General features: G+C 40.5%; 1 protein-coding gene and 1 non-coding gene across 4 annotated transcripts in view; one reads left to right on the top strand and one right to left on the bottom strand.

The window, feature by feature from the left end:
• Positions 1–21,571, bottom strand: part of TUBGCP4 (tubulin gamma complex component 4) — a 35,818-nt gene that overhangs the window by 9,507 nt on the left and 4,740 nt on the right. For all 3 annotated transcript variants that reach the window (XR_015252616.1, XM_086710544.1, XM_025919606.2), the window contains exons 2-11: positions 20,225–20,353; positions 17,315–17,437; positions 16,896–16,949; positions 15,819–15,875; positions 12,295–12,374; positions 9,569–9,770; positions 6,671–6,836; positions 6,326–6,450; positions 855–905; positions 334–439 (exon numbers count right to left, since the gene is read on the bottom strand). Coding sequence is in view for 2 of the 3 variants with exons in the window: in XM_086710544.1 (XP_086566670.1) it covers positions 334–439; positions 855–905; positions 6,326–6,450; positions 6,671–6,836; positions 9,569–9,770; positions 12,295–12,374; positions 15,819–15,875; positions 16,896–16,949; positions 17,315–17,437; positions 20,225–20,353 (1,093 nt within the window). In the remaining variant the exon portion in view is untranslated. The remainder of the gene's footprint in view (positions 1–333; positions 440–854; positions 906–6,325; positions 6,451–6,670; positions 6,837–9,568; positions 9,771–12,294; positions 12,375–15,818; positions 15,876–16,895; positions 16,950–17,314; positions 17,438–20,224; positions 20,354–21,571) is intronic.
• On the top strand, positions 1,942–2,046 carry LOC112856539 (U6 spliceosomal RNA). The gene has a single exon (XR_003223113.1). It is a non-coding gene; the product is annotated as a U6 spliceosomal RNA (small nuclear RNA).

The raw sequence follows: 21,571 nt of genomic DNA, 5'->3' as shown, positions 1-21,571 counted from the left end.
GCAAATACATTTCTCTTTTCTACCTGGGTTAGTTCAGTTTAAGTTTCCATCATTCACAACCTAAAGATTTCTAATACATGTGGCATTAAGTCCTGATATGCCCCATAAGGAAGGTAGGACTATAATCTGATAAAATACCTGATTTGTACCCACTCTTCCAGGAAGGGTCAAGAGGCTACTTCCAATGACCTCCATGTACAGCCCACCTGAAAGGCCTTCCACCTTTGGAAACATGGCGCCGCAACTCGCCAGGCTGCTCTTATGTGGAACAAACTAAACAGTTTAGCAGCAATTTCAGTACAGTGGTCATTCTCAGGCCCACAGGGCAATCACCATGTTCAGTTACTGCAGTGGGTGGTGTTTTTAACATGTGTTGAGCTGTGTCAATGAAGGCCTGAAACAGTTCTCCGCGTCCCAGAAGGTAAAAGTCTTTGATGATCTGTGGAAAGAATTTCAATTTACAATCCAGTAATGCAGCATGGCCAGGAGCTCCTCACTAGCCTAATTACACAGAAGATTTCCAATCTCATCAGTTAAGCCCAACCTAAAAAGGATACAGGCTGTTGACATGTCAAAGGGGCATACTTAGCAATTCCTCAAGGCAGGACAATGGGTGTGTCTTCGGTATCATTTATTCAATGACAACACAATATTACGCCAGAAGAAAATAAACACCCAAACCTTTATACTCTAGACATTTGTAAAATTAGGTAGAGTTTGTGTTCTTGGATGAGAACATGTGAGGCCACTCAGGAAGTCTAGGTACAGGCCACTAGTGCTCGTCAGACAGCCTAAAGAATGAGTCACTGCCCACCAGCATCATTTCAAGAGTTAAAAGACAGCTAAGCTATTACCTTCAGCTGACCCAGTAAATCTGACTCTTCCACCATCAGCTTCCAGAGATGCTGTGAAAAAAATATATATAACAGGGATAAAATTCCATTCCAATGAAAGCTTCTAAAAAGAATGATTTTGTACAAGGGCACCTAGGTGTCTCAGTTGGTTAAGTGCCCAACTCTTGAATTCGGCTCAGGTCATGAACTCCAGGTTTGTGCGTTCAAGCCCTGACTTGGGATTCTCTCTCTCTCTCTCTCTCTGTCCTTCCCCGACTCGGTCACACACATTGTCTCTCAAAAGAAATAAACATTGAAAAAAAAAAGGAATGAAACTAGTGACACATGCAACATGGATTAATCTCAAAATAATCACGAGAAAAGCAGCCTGACCCACCTCTTCCCCCAAAAGAGTACCTATTGTTTGACTCCACTTTTATAAATTCTAGAAAATGCAAACTAATCTATAGTGACAGAAAGTAGTTCAGTGGCTGCTTGGGAGCAAGGAGGGTAAAAAGTGTTGAAAATAAAAGATGGAAGAAGATATGAGGTAACTAACGAAAGCTGGGTAATGATCTTAACTAATAGAATAGAATTTAAGTAAAAAAATATATATTTAAGGGGAGCCTGGGTGGCTCAGTCGGTTAAGCTCCTAATTCTTGATTTTCAGGTCTTGGCACCTCAGGGCCATGAGTTGGTCTCCAGCACTAGGCGTGGCACCTACTTTAAAAAAAAAACCAAAACATATATATATACTTAATATATATAAATATATATCATAAGTGATAAAGAGTACATAATCTATACATAAAAGGAAAAACAATAAATAAATATATATTCATCACAAATAGGCACACACCTAACATATAGCCTGGAAATGAGGCATTAGAACATGCAGAGAACTCTAGATTCACAGACTATACACTCGCTGAGCACATGCAGAACTAAAACCTAAAAACAAAAAACAGGCCCTACGTCAATCCATAAAGGAAGCCTCATTTAACTCCGAAGGACCAATCTATAGACTATGTTTTCCAACTGTACTGCAATAAAAATCAAAGCTTAATAAATTCCTGAGGTTAAAAAGAGAATCAGAAATTACTGAAGAGTGCTTGCTTCAGCAGCACATACACTAAAATTGGAATGATAGAGAAGATTAGCATGGCCCCTGTGCAAGGATGACACACAAATTCGTGAAGCATTCCATATTCTTCTCAAAATAAATAAAACAATTATTTAGGGGAGCCTGTGTGGCTCAGTCGGTTAAGCGTCCGACTTCAGCTCAGGTCATGATCTTGCAGTTCGTGGGTTCAAACCCCACATCGGGCACTGTGCTGACAGCTCAGATCCTGGAGCCTGCTTCAAGTTCTGTTTCTCCCTCTCTGCCCTTCCCTCGTTCATGCTTTGTCTGTCTCTCTTTCTCTTTCAAAAATAAACGTTAAAAAAATTAAAAAAAAATTATTTAGAAAAGGATGTTAATGTATATACTCCATGCAAAAAAGTTGTGAGACACAGTCAAAGCAATATGGAAAGCTTTATATAGATTACCTAGGATATAAGGGTTACAAATAGAAAAGTCAAGTTTTCAACCCTGGAAATTGGTAGTGAGTAACAGAAAACAAAAACAAAAACAAAAAACCAAGAAAAAAAAAATAAAGGCAGATATCAATGAAACAGAGGGGAAAAGAAGGTAATAACACAAGCTGGTTCTTCGAAAAGATTAGCAGGACTCAACAGTAAAAGATTAAAAGAAAATACAAAATAAAACACATAGTTAAACACAGATTTTCTAAAAAATTAAATCTAGATGAAATGGGTCTTCCTAGAAAAGTAGAAAATACCAAGATTAGTATGACAAATAATGATCTTGAACAGATTAACATAGATTTAAACACACTGAATTGGTAAAGATTTCCCCTTGAACAACTAGCTTAGATAATCTTTCAGGTAAGTTCAATCCAACTTTCGGTAATAACTCCTGTCTTCTATTAACTGTTCTAGAAAATAGAAAAGAGTGATAGACGCCTCGCTCATTTCATGAGGTTTCTAGTCTTTATTCCACAACCACATGAGAACAAAACAGGAATAGTCTAATTTCACTAGTAAACATAGATGCAAAAATTCCAAGTACTATACTGGCTAACCAAATCCAACAGTGTATTAAAAAAATAAAATGTTCAAGTACAGTTTATCTCAGGAAGATTCAACATCTGAAAACCTAATCCACAATTTACTATATGAGTAGCCTAAAGGAGAAAAAGAACTCCGAGCAAGAAACCACCATAATTGACATAGAAAATGCAGTTGATAAAATTCATCATCTATTTATGATAAAAACTCATAGCAAACTAGGAAGAAGAAAGTTTCTTTTTTTTTTAACATGATAAACTTATGTGCCAAAGGCCCTCAGCAAACATTGGAGTAACACAGAAATTGTAGGTACATGACCTTTAAGAGCCAACATATCGAAAATGCTCATCATCGCCTCTTACTAGCATTGCCTCCACACAGTTTGTATCAACTACCACTCCAGCTGTTTAATGTACTATTAGAAATCCAGGACTGTAAGAAAAAAAAAACAAAAGCAAAAGCCTAAAATTGGAAGTAAATCTTACTTGCAAACGATACAATCATTACTCAGAAAAATCAACATGGGGCGCCTGGGTGGCGCAGTCGGTTAAGCGTCCGACTTCAGCCAGGTCACGATCTTGCCGTCCGCGAGTTCGAGCCCCGCGTCGGGCTCTGGGCTGATGGCTCAGAGCCCGGAGCCTGTTTCCGATTCTGTGTCTCCCTCTCTCTCTGCCCCTCCCCCGTTCATGCTCTGTCTCTCTCTGTCGCAAAAATAAATAAACGTTGAAGAAAAATCAACAAACTATGAGAACTAAAAAAAGACTTTAAGAGGTCAGGCAGAAGATCCACGCACAAAAATCAATACTGCCACTTCTCTACATAAAAACTGTAGCTAACTAAAAAATTAAAATAACAAACCATTACATATGTAGGAATTAATTTTAAAAATCTTTTCACTGAAGTACTAAAACTACATACAGAAAAGCACACAAATCAGAAGTTTACAGCTCAGAGAATTTTCACAAACTGAACACATCTGTATAAGCAGCACCCTGAGAACCCTATTCCTACCCTTCCCATTGATCAAGGTCAGATATGATCCTGACATCTAACAACAGATTAGTTCTGCACTTGAACATTTATATTAAACTTTGTATTAACTGTTTTTGAACTTTATATAAATAAATTCATATAGTGTGTATACTTTCTAAAAAAATCAAGAAGGAAAGAAAACAAAAAAGGGACGAGTATGATATGTATTTGTGAGACATTCCCCCCTTTTTCCTTCTAAAAGGGAAACTATTTTCATTACTATAAACTGTTATTATTAAGGTAATACCTTACAAAAAAGCCTATTAGCTACAATTCTAAAAGACTTCCAAGAGTCTGAACTTCAGTTCTTCATCTATCATTTTTTACAAACTGGAAATGTAATGTCTAGCAGTATCTGCATTTCAGACTTTCACAAGAAAACACCATTTTTGAAATCTTGTATTATTAAGGTTTTACTTTCCTTCATGAATTAATTCCAGAGTTATCACAAGAATAATAAGAGAACAGAAATAGATTTAATAAAATAAAGTGTCCCTTAGACTAGAGCTGCTCTAGTTACAGATTAAGGAGGGGCAATACCTTGAAATTATGAAGGGACAGAAGCATGTAGATCTTTAGTTGCCCACAAAGAATCAAATGAAGTGATATCTTAAGATCTAATATTCCATCTACATCACAGCTCTGTCTCCCATGCCCAGAATTTTTGAGATAGTGACTGGAAAAGGAAATCATATTCATGATTGATTACTATGTTTCCAATGTGAGGATATCTGATGCTAAACTTCTTAGCAGTTCTAGATACCATAGCGCGCTGGGTACACTTCACAATCACCTGCAGTGGTTTGCTGGTTGGCTGTCTAGTTGGATGGTATCGATACTATTACCTACTCCCTCCCTCTAGATGTAGATCTCTAAGTCAGCAGCTCTGGAGGTGAGGATTTGATGCAAATCCATGTTTTAAGATTTTCCAAAGCAGTTCTATGCACAGCCAAACTTGAAAACCACTAATATAGCAAACAAAACAGTTGTCTGACTAAAGATCTCATTTCACATTATCACACACCTGGGAGCCAAATTTTATTTTAAGCCACAGAACAGATGCCCATTTGAAAAATCATTGGTCACAATTTAAGATGGTGGATGAAGCACAATTTACTTAAGAACCCTGAAGTAGGGGATGCCTGGGTGGCTCAGTCAGTTAAGTGGCCGACTTTAGCTCAGGTCATGATCTTGCAATCCGTGAGTTCAAGCTCTGCATTGAGCTCTGTGCTGGCAGCTCAGAGCCTGGAGCCTGCTTCAGATTTTGTGTCTCCCTCTCTTTGTCCCTCCCTGACTCATGCTCTGTCTCTCTCTCTCTCAAAAATACACATTAAAAAAAAAAAAAAGAACACTGAATAGGAGTCACAAGACCTGTTTCTGATGTCACCTTTGTTACTTACTGTGCAATACTGGACAAGTTAGCTTTCTAGTTCATTTGCTTATAAAAATGGAAAAATAATACTTGTTCTGCATTCCTCATAAGATCATTATATCCATAAATCAAAGAGTTAGCAGTAAAGCCATCTAAAATGTAAGTGAGATGCTAAATTTACCCAGAATCATTTGATTCTTTGCAGTTCCTGCCAACTATATTGACAGATTCCAAATGCTAACTGTCTGAAATTGAAAGCGAGCCCTCTCTTTATTCAATTTAAGTAGCTAACTAGCGAACTCCTGTTGGGTGTGAAAAGACTAAAGAAGCTCTGCCCCTATCATTAAAAACTTCTTGGGGTGCCCAGGTGGCTCAGTTGGTTAAGTGTCCAACTTCGGTTCAGGTCATGATCTCACAGTTCCTGAGTTCAAGCCCCGTGTTGGGCTCTGTGCTGACAGCTCAGAGCCTGGAGCCTGCCTTGGATTCTGTGTCTCCCTCTCTCTCTGCCCCTCCCCCATTCATACTCTGTGTCTCTCTCTAAAAAAATAAACATTAAAAAACAAAAAAACAGGGGCGCCTGGGTGGCGCAGTCGGTTAAGTGTCCGACTTCAGCCAGGTCACGATCTCGCGGTCCGTGAGTTCGAGCCCCGCGTCAGGCTCTGGGCTGATGGCTCAGAACCTGGAGCCTGTTTCCGATTCTGTGTCTCCCTCTCTCTCTGCCCCTCCCCCGTTCATGCTCTGTCTCTCTGTCCCAAAAATAAATAAACGTTGAAAAAAAAAAAATTTAAAAAAAAAAACAACAAAAAAACAAAAAAACAAAAAAACTTCTTGCCCTTCAACTCTCTCAAACAATTCCCTCCAAGCTGAGTTCTAATCACATCAAGAAGCAACGAAAGTACTCAGTTTGTGGGGAACTAGTCTGTTTTCTCGCTAAGCAAATATACTGTGAAATACAAACCTCGGCCACAGTACTACGAATACGATCCACCACCTGCTCGAAGTCCACCAGGCTGAAGAGTGGCTGCTGCTTGAGCCGATGAAGTTCTGCAGCAAAGGTGTCCTCCTGGTTCTTCAAAATGGATCCTGCAAAACAGGAAGGCACCTTCAAAGGAAGGCAGAGAGCGGCGGGACAGGCAAGGATTTACAATCCGGTCAGACGCTTCTCAAGTAAGCCTATAATGGTTGTGCTGCAAACTCGGTACCTAAACTTTACCAGCCACTCACTCTGACCGAGCATTCTTTGGGGCCACGCAATATGAAAAAGGGCCTGTGAAGACGGTATATTGGCCAATGAGAGTCTTACCTTTCCTAGTCAGGTTTACATTTTGGTTCTCAAACATCTGGACAGATTCTCCAACAAACAGGATTTTTTCAGCAACCCTCACTGGAATGTAGGATGGCAAAATCTCCACTCGTAGGGAAAACTGTTTTAGAGATGGTGCCAGCATGTTCTCTTCCTCTATCAGGCGCTACTCCAGGAAATAATCCGTAGCAGACATGATGTATGAAGAAGAGGAAAGCAAGAAAACATCACTAATTCTCCCAACCCATAACTTATATTTTCTAGAAGGACTTTAAAATGAAGTCTGAATGCCTAAATCTGAATGCCTAAATTACCACTAGAGAGATGAATACATTTCCATTTTCAGATAGTGGGAGAACATGGTGGAAATCACTGTGGTTGTTTTTAACATGAGGATTTTAGTCCTCACTCTGCCTTTACTGTGTAAAACCCTGTGCAGTAGGTCAGGAATTCTGCTTCCTTACCTGTAGGGACTTTATCGTCTTGTACATATGCTTGCTCTGCCCACCTCTTTTTTTTTTTTTTTTTTTTTTAATGTTTATTTTTGACAGAGAGAGGGGGGCCAGGGACAGAGAGAGAGAGAGAGGAAGACACAGAATCTGAAGCAGGCTCCAGGCTCTGAGCTGTCAGCACAGAGCCCAACATGGGAGTCGAACACATGAACCGTGAAATCATGACCTGAGCCAAAGTCGGATGCTTAACAGACTGAGCCACTCAGGCACCCCTCAGCTCTTTACTAGTATGTAACCCAAGTCATTTAGCCAAGTGGTTCTCCAACTGTAGCTCGTGGTCCAGCAGCATCAGCTGGAAACTTGTTATTTGGAAACTCTGTTAGAAATGCAAATTTTCAAGCCCTTCCCCAGATCTAGGACAGCCTGGCAGATGAGGCCTAGACATCCATCAGTGTTTTAATAAGCTCTCCAGCTAACTCTGACACACACAGACTTGCTTTGGATTTGATCCTTATCCTCCAGCTCCCAGCAGGAACTCTGGGCTCCACAATCCTGACTTTGAGCTCTGCTGTTTACCCTTTCTGGTTTGTGCTCCAGTGCTGGCAGTCCTCAGGGGACTGCCCAGACTCTCTTTTCCTCTTGTTCTCCTCACTCTTCTTAGACAATCACATCTTCTTCTGTCACTGAATTGATCATTATAACAGGTATTTCTAGTCTTTTTACATCATAGGACTCTGCATTATAAATGCTATGGAACTTCGAGACAGTTATACAAATATACATTTCACAGAACCTCCTGAAGCCACCCAGGGGCCCCAGGTTAAAAACGTCTATATGCTGATGACTCCTTAATCTTTATCTTCAAGCTAGACTGTTCTCATGAGCTCCAGGCTCAGCCCACTGAACATTTCCTGCAAGTACCTCAAACTCAACATGTCCAATACTGGAACCTTCTTCTTTCCCCCGGTATTTGCCATATACATTCCTTATCATCTCTGCCTGCCTAGCCACTGAAGGCAGAAACTTAGGTATCATTCTTGACTCTTCCTTCTGGACTCCTACCCAAACACTAAAGCCTACCCATTCCACCTGCTAACTCTCTCAAGCCTCTCTATTCTTTTCCATATTTACTGTTACTACCCTCAGTTTAGGCCACTATTATCTTTCACTTGAGTGTCCCCAACATTCTCCTAACTGACCTCCCTGCTGCTAGTCTTAATATTTTTTAATGTTTATTTAAAGAGAGAGAGAGTGAGAGAGAAAGAGCATGAGCAGGGGAGGGGCAGAGAGAGAGGGAGGGAGAGAATCCCAAGCAGGCTCTGCACGATCAGCGCACCCTGATGCAGGGCTTGATTTCATAAACCATGAGATCATGACCTGAGCTGAGATCAAGAGTTGGACGCTCAAAGGACTGAGCCACCCAGGCGACCCTTGATTTTTTAAAAAACAATTTCCCCACACAGTGTCCAGAGTCATCTATCATAAAGTCTCATTGTGTTGACCTCTTGCTGAAAATTCTTCACTGACTCCAAGCTCTTTTGAGGTTCAAGTCTAAATACCTTCCCATTGATGACAAGGGCTTTCATGATCTTACCTCATGTTACCTCAACAGTTTCATCGATTACTACTTCCCCCTCCCCTCCATTGTCCCTTGTACTTTGTATTTCAGCCTTTACTTGACCATTTCAATTGTATTACTACTGGTTCCTCAAATAAGCCAGGTCTTTCATGGTCTCTGTACTTTGTACACATCCTTCCCTCTGCCTAGAACGTTTCTTAACCTCTCCTTCCAAACTCTTTGCAATTTAGACATACATTCCACTGAAAAGCCTTCTCTAGCTACTCTAAGTTCTGAGAATACCCATACTTGCTCTTTCCAGAGCACTTTGTACACTTTAATGTCACTGTTTATTTTTCTAGGTCTTCCACTAAACAATAAGCTCCTTGAGTATAGGGTCTGCTACCTTTTATTCATCTACTCAGTTAAACACCCAGTAACTCTCCTAGAACAGTGCCTGGCCTACAACAGGCATTCAATAAAATGCTGTAGCAGGATAAACGAATGAATAAATAGATCGATGGATGAATAAAGACAATATAGGACTTTTGGTACTCTAATGGAAACTCTAAGCTGCACTTAAACGCTGTAGGGTAACCACATGACTACCTGAAAAGACTCATTAACCTCATAAATGCATATAGTGGGACAAGGGGAAACAAAGGAATCTCACAAATATATTTTCTATTTTGTAGTCTCCCATTAAGTTAGGTATTAAGAATGCAGTTAAGATAAAGCCAAGTTCAAGTGTTTATGTCTAAAGAATTTCTGAAAGGTGCTTCAACTCTGATGAGCTGGGGACAAGGGTAGAAATCACCAAAAGGTCATCTAGCTGACAACTTCTCTGACTCAGGGAGGAGTACGCCAGACTTCTTGCCATGTTCTCACCAAGTCCTGGAGTTCTCTCAACTGTTTTCCTGTCAGTCCCCCAATGCCCAGATCCTCCTCGTCCTCTTCTGGCTGGGCACTGACATTCCCAGAAGAAGGACCCTGTTTGATAAAAAACTCTTCGTGCTGGTCCAGGAGGAGTCCATGGAGCATCCAGGCTGAGAGCTGCTTATACATGACCCCATGACACACGGCCAGGATCCTGAGTGGAGAGAAAAGCAGGAGCCTTAGAAGTCCACTTCGCAGACACTGAAGCCTACATCTGCACGGAGACCATGCTCTAAATTGCGACAGGACAAACAGAGGTCTGATGACTCAGAAGGGAAATGACCAATTAGGCTAAAAATAATTGTGCTATTTTAATTTAAATGTTTGTGGATGAACTCAGCGATTAAATTTCCACACTTGTAGCCTACATGCTGAAGTCTGAATGTTCAGTAAGTGTTCTGCTGGGTTTTTAGAAGAGGCACATTTTCTTTCCTCCTTTTGTGTGGAGGAGTTCCAAAACTAAGGATTCTTGTTAAAATTAAATGTGCTTATAAGACTCTGGCTAACACAGTATTAAATTTGTTTTATTTTTGTTGGAGTCACATATGGAGAGTAGATGCACTATGCGAGAGGCAGGTATATCTCCTACAATCCTATAATCCTTCAAGATGCAGAAAGGTTGTTGGAGAATGGGACATTCTCATGGTCTTAAAGGATCACTCCCCAGATAACATCTTAGTTACAAAGAGGAAAATGTGCCTGTGTTTTTTTTTTTAATGTTTACTTATTTTTGAGAGAAAGAGTGAGCGAGAGTGTGTGAATGGGGGAGGGACAGAGAAGTAAAGAGGGAGACTGAGAATCCAAAGCAGGCTCTGCACCATCAGCAGAGGGCCCGATGCAGGGCTTGAACTCATGAGCTGTGAGATCATGACCTGAGCTGAAGTTGGACGCTTAACTGAATGAGCCACCCAGGCACCCTGAAAATGTGCCTCTAAAATGGACTGGTTAGGACTCTTAAAATGTCAATGTCATCAAAAGATTAAAAAGGCAAGGAAGGGCACTGTTCCAAATTAAAGGGGACTAAAAAGAGGTGGCTGCAAAAAGCCACAGGAAAAGGCAGACTCCATCCGGGAGTGCAAAAAAGAACAAGGGTAAAAGACTTTTGGGGGACAACTGGAGAAATTCAGATTTATTTTTGGATAATATATTGTTGAATTAACATTAACTTTTTTGGCTATAATATGGTATTGAGGTTATATAAACCAATTGAAGTTATATAAGCCTTTTTTCTAAAGAGATACAAGCTGAAGTATTTACAAGTTAAGCATTGTATCTGTGATTACTCTCAAATGATTTAGCACACATGGTGTGCATGTGTGTATGTTTATATATATTTACATATATATATTTCACAGTCCATACAGAGGAGAAAAAGAAAAAGAAATCAAATGTGGCCAAATGTTAACAACTGGTGAAACTGAAGGATATACACTGTTTACTATACTGTTCTTTCAAATGTTTGTAGATCTGAAAAATTTCAAAATAACTTGGGGAGAAATGAGAAGAGCTGGAGTCTGCTATTTATAATAAGCTAACTGAATGGAATCTATCGTTAAAAAATCAAATCAGGTGGAAGGGGGTGCCTGGGTGGCTCAGTCAGTTAAGCTTCCTACTTTGGCTCAGGTCATGATCTCACAGTTCCTGAGTTTGAGCCCCGCATCGGGCTCTGTGCTGACAGCTCAGAGCCTGAAGCCTGCCTTGGATTCTGTGTCTCCTTCTCTCTCTGCCACTCCCCCGCTCATGCTTGTCTCTGTCTCTCAAAAATAAATAAACATTAAAAAAAATAGTTAAAAAATCAAAATTTACATTTAGTACATTCAAGTACTTGGTCTATAAAATTTGGTCCTGCAAATATATAACAAACATGCACTTAATCACAGGATCTCTGTAAGATTTTATATTCTATGCATAAAACTATGTATATGTATAGAGAAACCGTAGAGAATATACAGTGAAAGTTATACTGGGTATCTCAAAGATTAGAAAATCTATTTCTTCTCTTTACAGGTCTGTATTTTCTACAATCAAAATACAATTCTTCTATTAGGAAAAAAAAAAGGCCCAATAATAGAGAATTAAGTCCCTGAAGCATGTTCTGGGAAGTTTCCTTTTGCAGATTTTGACAGTGTTTATATTTATAGTATTTTTAATTTTAATTTTACCTTTATAGACCATCAAGTGAATATACCTTTATTTAGCTTTCTTCTGCTGCTGGTAGTTTCCTAATGTCCTGATAAAACAGACAACATTCCAGTGAATGTTTCTGCATATGGTTATTTTCTTCTTTTGAATAGGTGTTAGGATAAAATTCCTAAGAATGGTATAATGGGATTATAAACATTTTTAAGGATCTTGATATAAAATGCCAGCTACTCAAAACACACACAGTTTAGGTATAGCTACATTATCTGACACATGTAATGGAAATTCTCCAAGGATAATGATATCCCCAAATTAAAGAGCACTGCTTCAAGGTCATCTAGGTGACTAGATCCTAGCTTTGATCCTCAACACTTCCTAACATTCTTTTTGCAGTTTCTGAGCCATCATACATGGGTCTTTTCTATCCTGGTCTTAACTTTTCCCAGAGGGAAACCTAAGATGACCTGAAAATGAAACAAGTGCAAAGTCAAGTCACTTGATCACCCACTCCTGCCCCCAATTAAGCCATGACTTACTTTTCTAGTGCACTTCGAACAGGGGGCAAACCTCCACAGCTGTGTTTGTATACCGTTTCCAGGATTTGACAACCATGAATCTGTGCAAAATACAACCTTGTTAAACTGGATTCCATTTTAACAGCTCGCATAGGACAAACTCATATTCGGTATTCAATCCAGAGAGCACAATCCAGCAGATAATGAGGCTAAAGAGCTACAGAGAATTCTAATTTTGACTCTAATTCCAACGTGTGCAGGGGCGATTTTCCCAACACCACAAAGCAATTCTTTAACACCGGCTGGGTGTCCTACAATTCAACTAAATTCTGACACTACCAGAACATCATCAAATTCCACAGGTGAAGGGGTCAGTCCCACAAGACCTTCCCTCCACTTCTAACACCAATCTCAAGCCCAGGGCTGACTGGCTGATAAATCAGAGGTTCCCACAACCCTTTCCTTGGATTCCATTAGCTTGCTAGAGCGGCCCACAGAACTCAGAAAATGTTTACTCACTAGATTACCTGTTTATTAAAAAGCATACTAAAAATATGAATGAACAGCCAGACGAAGAGATGCATAGTGTGAGGTTCCAAACAAAGGAGCTTCTGTCCCCGTAGAGTGTGGGCCCAGCATTGTAGCCAGAAGTGTTCTGGTTCAGCGACCTACAAGTTCTCTGAAACCAGCCCTTTCAGATTTTTATGGAGGCTTCACTTCATGGGCACAATTGATTAAATCACTGACTGCTAGTGACTGAACTCAACCTCCAGCCCCTTTCCTCTCCGCAGAGGTCAGGGGTATGAAGGTCCCAATCCTCCAATCAAATGCTTGTTTCCCCTGGCAACCAGCCAATCCTTAGGTGCTTTCCAAAAGTCACTTAATTACCATAGACTCAGGTGTGGCTAATTATGAATACCAAGACACCTTTATCATTCTTATCACTTAGGAAATGCCAAAGGTTTTAGAAGCTATGTGCCAGAAAGGGGATGAAGATGAAATATATATATATATATATATATATATTTTTTTTTTTTTTTTTTTTTGAGAAAGCGCACTAGCAGGGGAGGGGCAGAGGGAGAGTCTCACGACTGTGAGACCATGACCTGCGTGGAAATCAAGAGTCTGACACTTAACCACTGAGCCACCCAGGGGCCACCCTATATTTATTATAGATCACAGTATCACAACAGGTATTCTATAAAATATGGACCTCCACTCTTACTTACTCTTCCCCACCCCATCCATATGCCCCCAGCAGCAGCAGCAGCAGCAGCAGCAGCACCTGGGAGTTTGTAAGAAATGGAAATTCTTGGGACCAACTCCAGGCTTACTGAATCAGAATCCCTGTGGTAGGGCCCAGCCACGTGGTTTTAACCATCTATTCCAGGTGATTCTAAATTTTTTTTTTTCAACGTTTATTTATTTTTGGGACAGAGAGAGACAGAGCATGAATGGGGGAGGGGCAGAGAGAGAGGGAGACACAGAATCGGAAACAGGCTCCAGGCTCCGAGCCATCAGCCCAGAGCCTGACGCGGGGCTCGAACTCCCGGACGGCAAGATCGTGACCTGGCTGAAGTCGGACGCTTAACCGACTGCGCCACCCAGGCGCCCCTATTCCAGGTGATTCTAATGTAAAATGAAGTTTGAAAAGTACTGCACTAGAGAAACCAGAATCATTCAGAGTTAAAATTCCAAGCTAAGAAGAAAGCTCTTTATTTCAGATTAGGGCCTAACTCATGCTCTAAGGTATACAGTTTTCAAAAAACTCTGCTGCTTCTTCCTATGTCCTTCTGTCTCTCTTTTTAAAACTCCTTTATTGAGGTATAATTTATATACCATAAAATACACCCAGAATTAAGTGTACCGTTCAACAACTTTTAGTAAATTTTAGTGTGTACAACCATCGCCGTAATCTAGTTTTATAACATTTCCATCACTCTAAAAGAATCCCTTTGTGTCTGTTTGCTATCATCCCAGTTCTCACCCTGGCCCATGTTCTTGACCACCTCATGTTTGAACTCTGTAGAGGCAGAACACACTGGCTTCTCTACCACCACCCTGGCAAGAAGGAAGGTTTGCCCATCTCCAACCCCCCTACTCAGTTTATACTCTCCTTCCTGTGGTCAGTGGAATCTGAAAGTCAACTGAGATGTGCAGCTACGCATGCAACCCTTACACTACCTCCATGTACCTAGAAGGTTCTCTCCAACCCAGGGGGTGGGGGTGGGGGGTGGGCGGTGGGGGGACAGTTTAGTGGAGTGGTTAAGAGCATAGTCTTTCGAGTCAGAGCCAGGTTTAGATCCCAGCTCTACTATTTCCTACCATCCAGGTGACCCTAAGCACATTCCCTAACCTACCTGACCCCTTAGAAAACTGAATGTGATGAAGTAAGTGAAACACTTAGCATAGTGCCTGGTGTACAGTAAGTGCACAATAAAAGCTGAATATTGGGGCGCCTGGGTGGCGCAGTCGGTTAAGCGTCCGACTTCAACCAGGTCACGATCTCACGGTCCGTGAGTTCGAGCCCCGCGTCGGGCTCTGGGCTGATGGCTCAGAGCCTGGAGCCTGTTTCCGATTCTGTGTCTCCCTCTCTCTCTGCCCCTCGCCCGTTCATGCTCTGTCTCTCTCTGTCCCAAAAATAAATAAACGTTGAAAAAAAAAAATTAAAAAAAAAAAAAAAAAAAAGCTGAATATTAATTGATGAGGGTAATCAGCTTTGAAGGGCCAAACAGCACCTCCCTCACTGGCTTTGCTGGCTCCTAATGAACACAGCACAGTGAAAACTTCTACACTTATAAAGCAAAAAAATGAAGAGGCAACCTGCTAAATTAAGTAGTTAGCTAGTTACATTTATCAAGGTGAAGACTCCTAATAAGCTAAGGCACAATTACAACAGTTTAAAAACAAAACAGGGTTAAACATATTTAATCCATTTGTCTTTTCTCATCCAATTATGGACTTGCAGATGCTTCTTCTAATGTGAAATCTCAAAGCATTTATCCCTCAATTATTAACTCCACTCAGAAAAGACATTCTTCTGGTATTGGGGACCCTGACTTTTCAGTGCATGTAATAAAAACTTGTGGTAACAGGCGTATTTAATAAAAGAAACATCTGGGTTTTACCCAATGATCTAATTCTTAGAAAAGAATTAGCACCCTAACCTAAATGTATTATTCTTTCTGAAGATTAACTTTCTGCTTCTTAAGATCCATATCCAACAATCCCAAATCCTTAATGCAAAATGCTCTCACTTTCAAATATCACCCCTAGCATTTTTCTCTTACCAGACAGAATCCTCTTACCAGGGTACATCTATTAACATCACCCCCACCCTCTGGATCAGGAGGTGCTTAAGGGCAGAGCGACAGCTTATTTTTTGCATTTAGCATGATACCCAAGCAGACGTTATTAAAAAAAAAACAATAAATAAATAAAAACTACTAAAGATTATGATCCTCAAAAAAGAATGTAAGGTGAAATTAATTATGACTATATCCCTGGCACTTCCCACAGCAAAGATAAAAAAGGAAAGTTCTTACCTTTTGACTTTTAATTTGTTCTACCACAACCATGACAGAGGGGAAAAGGAGCTGGAACTGCAAAGTGGAGAATAATTAGGAGAATAATTAATGAGAACTGGCTCAGGAAATACTTTTGTTTCTAAATAGTCCCACATCACATAAAGATGGCAATAGCACAGAACAGCCAAGATTCAGTATCTGAGGGCAAGCTGATATGGGGGTTGGCTACAAAGGGAGAATGGCAGATAGAAGCAGTTTCTATTTCTGAGGCTAACATAATTGTTAGTATTGAAGTCAACATAGAGTGCTAATATCAGATATTAGATTTTAACTAAATCTGGAGCTTTCCAAACAGCTCTGATCTAGGAAAGCATACAAGATATAAAATGCGTAGCTCTGAATCCAGAAGGAATGTCTTAATGTCTTAAGTTAGATTTTTTTTTTAAGTTTTTATTTATCTATTTTTGAGAGAGAGACAGAGAGCAGGGGAGGGGCAGAGAGAGAGAGAGAGAGAGAGAAAGAATCCCAAACAGGCTCTGCATTGTCAGCACAGAGCCCGATACAGGGCTCAAACTCACAAACCGTGAGATCATGACCTGAGCCAAACCCAAGAGCCGGATGTTTAACTGACTGAGCTACCCAGGAGCCCCAAGTTAGATTATTTTTTTAATTCCTCATTTTTTGTTTAAGATTTTTTTATGGTTAAGTAATCCCTCTGCCCAATATGGGGCTCACACTCACAACCCCAAGATCAAGAGTCACATGTTCCACTGAATGAGCCAGCCATGAACCCTGTAAGTTATTCTAACAATATCAACAGATTTCAAGGCATTTTGTTATTTGTTTTGTTTTGTTTTTTTTTTTTTAACATTTATTTATTTTTGAGACAGAGAGAGACAGAGCATGAACAGGGGAGGGGCAGAGAGAGAGGGAGACACAGAATCTGAAACAGGCTCCAGGCTCTGAGCTGTCAGCACAGAGCCCGACGTGGGGCTCGAACTCACAGAACGTGAGATCATGACCTGAGCTGGAGTCGGACGCTTAACTGACCAAGCCACCCAGGCGCCCCGGCATTTTGTTATTTGGACAGCATACCTGATCCAAGGAGTAATTGACATGTGATATGGACAGATGGGGGTCAGCCAGGAACTGCAACAGAAAACACTGTGATTAAGGCTCCATATGAGACATCTCGAATCTATTTGATCTCTGAAAACTAGATGGGAATCTGAGAATAGGCTCAGTGTTAATTTTAGGCTATGGACAATTGATAGTTTATGGATTATTAATTCTGATTTTTCAGGTGAGAAAAAAACAGGGGCTCTGATACCTTTGCCATGATCTGCACACCACTTTGATCACGGCTTGGGCAATCACAGAGTACACTCTACCCCCTAGCCACGAAGAAAACAGCTCTCTCTCAGCTATCTGACCACATCCAAGGGTATTTCAAATTCAGGAATGGGCCCTAATCTGCTGTCCCAGAGACATTGTTCCCATATCTCCTCTCTCACCTCTTGTTCCAAATCAAGCAGTGCTTGGCGATAAGGCTGCAAAACTGAATCCAGTCCTGTGCAGAAGGCCCTTAGGTAGATTCCATGTAACCCACCTTGGCCCTGCTGAGATGGATGGTGATCCTGAAATCAAACAAAGAGAATTAAACCTCACAGCTCAGACTCTAAAACCTGAGGAAGACATTATCCCTTAATAGTATTATTGTTTTTGCTTAAATAATTCCACATCAAAGCAGTGCTTCGGTGAGAGGAAAGCCTGACTAGAGAGGCCGATTTTGAGTTCTGACCTTTTAAGATGTGATAACATTTTAATTTCCCAAGCATCCTACATGTTACAAACAACCAGGTAGAACCTCATATTGGGGCACCTGGGTAGCTCAGTCGGTTAAATGTCCAACTTCGGCTCAGGTCATGATATCACAGTTTGTGGGTTTGAGCTCCGCATCAGGCTCTGTGCTGACAGCTCAGAGCCTGGAACCTGCTTTGGATTCCGTGACTCCCTCTTTCTCTGCCCCTCTCCAACTCATGCTATGTCTCTGTCTCTCAAAAAATAAATGTTAAAAAAAAAAAAAAAAGAACCTCATATTGTCAGTGAAGGTTTTCTACAACTAACCTTATCACTTCCAGCTGAAATCCCTTTGGTGGCTTCCCATTGCCCCAGAATAACATCTCCACTCCCCTACGTGGCATACAATGATTTCTACATTCGGGACCTTAACTCTGTCTCTAAAATTATCTTTTACTGCTTCCAACGTCACATTCTCATTTCCAAACTACCCACAGCTCACCAAATGTGCCTTGCTTCTATTTCTCACCCCCACGAATGTGGATGTGTTCCACTTATAACCTTGTACTCATCTTTGTGACAAATGCCTACTCTTCCTACAGGACCCAACTCAAGCATCTCTTCTCTCAAAGCCCTTCCTAACTCTCCCTAGGAAACGAATCACTCCCTCTTTGTTGATTTCATAACATCTCTATGTAGTGCTTGAATTGCTCTTTTGTTTATATGCCCTCCTCTCATGACCAAGAACTTCATGAAGGCAGGACCCACACTTTATTCATCTTTGTATTTCAGCTCCTAGCACAGTTCTTTGAACACAAGGTAAATATTTGGTGAATAAATAAAATCACCTCAATCCTCCTTCTAAAATCCCTTCTCCTGCCTGGCCTGGTAATTCATCAGGAGCATGAATCTGATAGTCAACATGGGGAGTGATAAGACTCTCACTAAGAGCCAATTTACAAATATGGCTTGTCTTTCAGGAAACCTGCAATTTTTTCTGACAGCCTCTTGTAGTTTTACCGGGGCAACTGCAGAGGGAGTGGACTAGAGACCACAATGATTGGCCTCTCTGGCTGCATACTGATTTGGGTGATCAGGCTCTGGTGACAGTAGACACAATAGCAGAATTCCACAACAAATGGAGTAGGAAGCTTGGACTCAGGGGTTAAAAGGCACAGTGTAGTCAGGGGATGCCACAAAGGATACTAGCAGTTCCTGAAGATGGAGGTTCACAGCTATAATAAGACCAGCATGGGCATGGGATGAAATGGAACAGATTGGCTTACAAGCAGCCAATTTTATTTTGATCTTATGGCATTCCAGAGAACTGAATGTCTTCATTTATCACTAAATGAAAGAGAAATTAAGTATGCTTTTTACTGTTCCAAAAAAAGAGGCACTACAGCTATCTTTAGAATTCAGGAAAGAATTCACATATTATATAAAATCCATATAGTCACACGAATACAGGGCAGATTTTTTTTTCTATTAAATGTTATATACAAAAAATTAAAATGAGGCCTTTTCATAATATGTGTGTGCATGTGTGTGTGTATAGGTTCCAACTCTGATAATTCATGTGCCCTCTTTAATATTGATTTTATAGCATTGATTAGATTTTCACCTCACATTTAGCTTATGTTTGCAAAAACCAATTTGAGAGAATCAGAATCCCTGTCCCAGAGATGAAAATACAAGGCATTATTCTCCAACTCCTGTGCCCTACAGATGGCCACCAAAGGCCTGACAACCAACTTATATAACAGAGGGTACTGACCTTATTTCAGAAACCTTTCCTTTTCCTTTCTAGAAGTCCCTGCCTTCCTCCTCAACCAGAATCATGGTTTTAAGTGGGAAATAGTCGTCACTGAATGAGTCACACAATTCAGCAATCTTTTTACTTACCACGGACAGAATTACAGACAGTTAAAAACAAAAGGGAACTTTAAAATCTCTCTTTAAAAAAATATGAGTGCTAACACGTTGCATGAATTACCTTATTTATTTTTTCTGACACTGTGAGATAGGCACTATTATCCCTATCTGATAGGTAAGTAACTGAGCTCTAGTTTCTGAGCATTAGGTTACCGCCAGGCAGACTATGGCCAGTCAGTGATAGAGCAGGACACAAATCCTTGACCTCTACACCATTAATTACAATTAACCCACCAATTAATGGGTAATATATATTAAGTGCTTGCTATGTGCCTAGCACCTTCTCTAACTCTTTTATTTACAAATGACAAAAATGAAACACAAAGATTTTAGTTGATCGCCTCCGTGCGACTAAGGTAGTTAGAAGCAAAAGAGGAAACAGATCTGAAATGATGCTTTATAATCTCACCTCTGGAACTGGAACTCTGGTCCAGCTCAAACTGATTTAATTCAGGTCTCCTAAAACACAGGCAAAGCATATTTCCTCTTATACTAATCTGCCTAAATTGGTCCCTGTGTATATTTTCTCCCTTATTTGAGCTAGTTACCTAGCCTTCACTTGAATAATTCCAATGATGAGACATTCATAACATCTTGAGACTTATTTCACATCAAAGTTTGGATTCACTGAAAACTTGACATAGCTCCTGACCTCTGGAGGTGTCCATTCCCTGACAACAGCAGCCTACCTGCTGCTGCACATGGCCCGTGTACTGTTCAATGAACTCGGTGAAGCGAATATAGTCTGTGCCCAGCCGGCAGAGTCGATTCAGGACGCTGGTTTCACTGGGATGGAGAAATGGGAAGTCCTGTGACACCTGCAGGAAGAGGAACAGTCTAAAAACATTGATGCCTGCATATCTTTGAGGTGCTTCAAATACTTAATACTATTTTTTATTTCCCTTCTCAAGATGCCCATTTAAGCTTGGTAAATTCCAAACTGCTACAAAGGTGTTGTTCCCCATCCTGACCTAATTAGTTGATGACTGAAATAGGTAGTAACACACGGTAAAGAATTCAAACACTATGAAATGTTGTACATTACAAATAAGTCAGTCGGGGCACTTGGGTGGCTCAGTTGGTTAAAGTGTCCAATTCTTGATTTGGGCTCAGGTCAACCTCCCCATCAGCAGCTACTGTTACCTGTTTCTCATGCAATCTTCTAGGCATGGCCTATCAGGATTTGGAGTTTTGGACGTGATTTCAATGGTCTCCAGTGATACTGCTCAAATTGGGATCTGCAGACTTCAGGGGTTTCTCATATTCTTAAGATCTGCAAATTCTCTATAAATTTTTTTAATTCTTTTTAATGTTTACTTATTTTTGAGAGGGAGAGGCAGAGGATGAGCAGGGAAGGGGCAGAGAAAGAGAGGGAGACAGAATCCAAAGCAGGCTCCAGGATGAGAGCTATCAGCACAGAGCCTGATGCAGGGCTTGAACTCATGAAGTGTGAGATCATGACCTGAGCTGAAGTCAGACACATAACCGACTGAGCCACCCAGGTATCCCTCTCTATAAAATTTTAAATTTTATTTTCATTTCAATTAAAATGTAAAATTAATGTAACATGCTATAATCTATAAAAGCACCTCATAACTGGACACATAAAGGTAGTGTTCATATTTTCACTTATATTTGATATTTCATTTCACTGGGTATTTTTAATTTAAGGCCATAATATAACCTACTATGCTATATAAAGTTTCACACCATTTCAAAAATAGAAAAAAAAGTTGTAGGAGAATGAATTTATTCAACCCATTTTTTTTAAGTTTACTTCTTTATTTTGAGAGGAGAGAGAGAATGTGAGTGGGGCAGGAGCAGAGAGAGGAGACAGAGAATCCCAGGCAGGCTCTGCACTGTCAGCATAGAGCCTGACGCAAGGCTCAATGTCAAGAACAGTGAGATCATGATCTGAGACGAAATCAAGAGTTGGATGCTAAACTGAGACACCCAGGCACCCCTCAACCCCAATTTTTCACAAACTGTGAAATATCCATACCATAAAACTTACCATTTTAGCCATCTTTAGATGT

This window comes from Puma concolor, chromosome B3, assembly GCF_028749965.1.
Source record: "Puma concolor isolate L17-30 chromosome B3, mPumCon1.1.hap2, whole genome shotgun sequence".
Lineage (NCBI taxonomy): Eukaryota > Metazoa > Chordata > Mammalia > Carnivora > Felidae > Puma > Puma concolor.
Note: the sequence above shows the minus strand (reverse complement) of the source record. Positions and strands in the feature narration are given on the sequence as shown.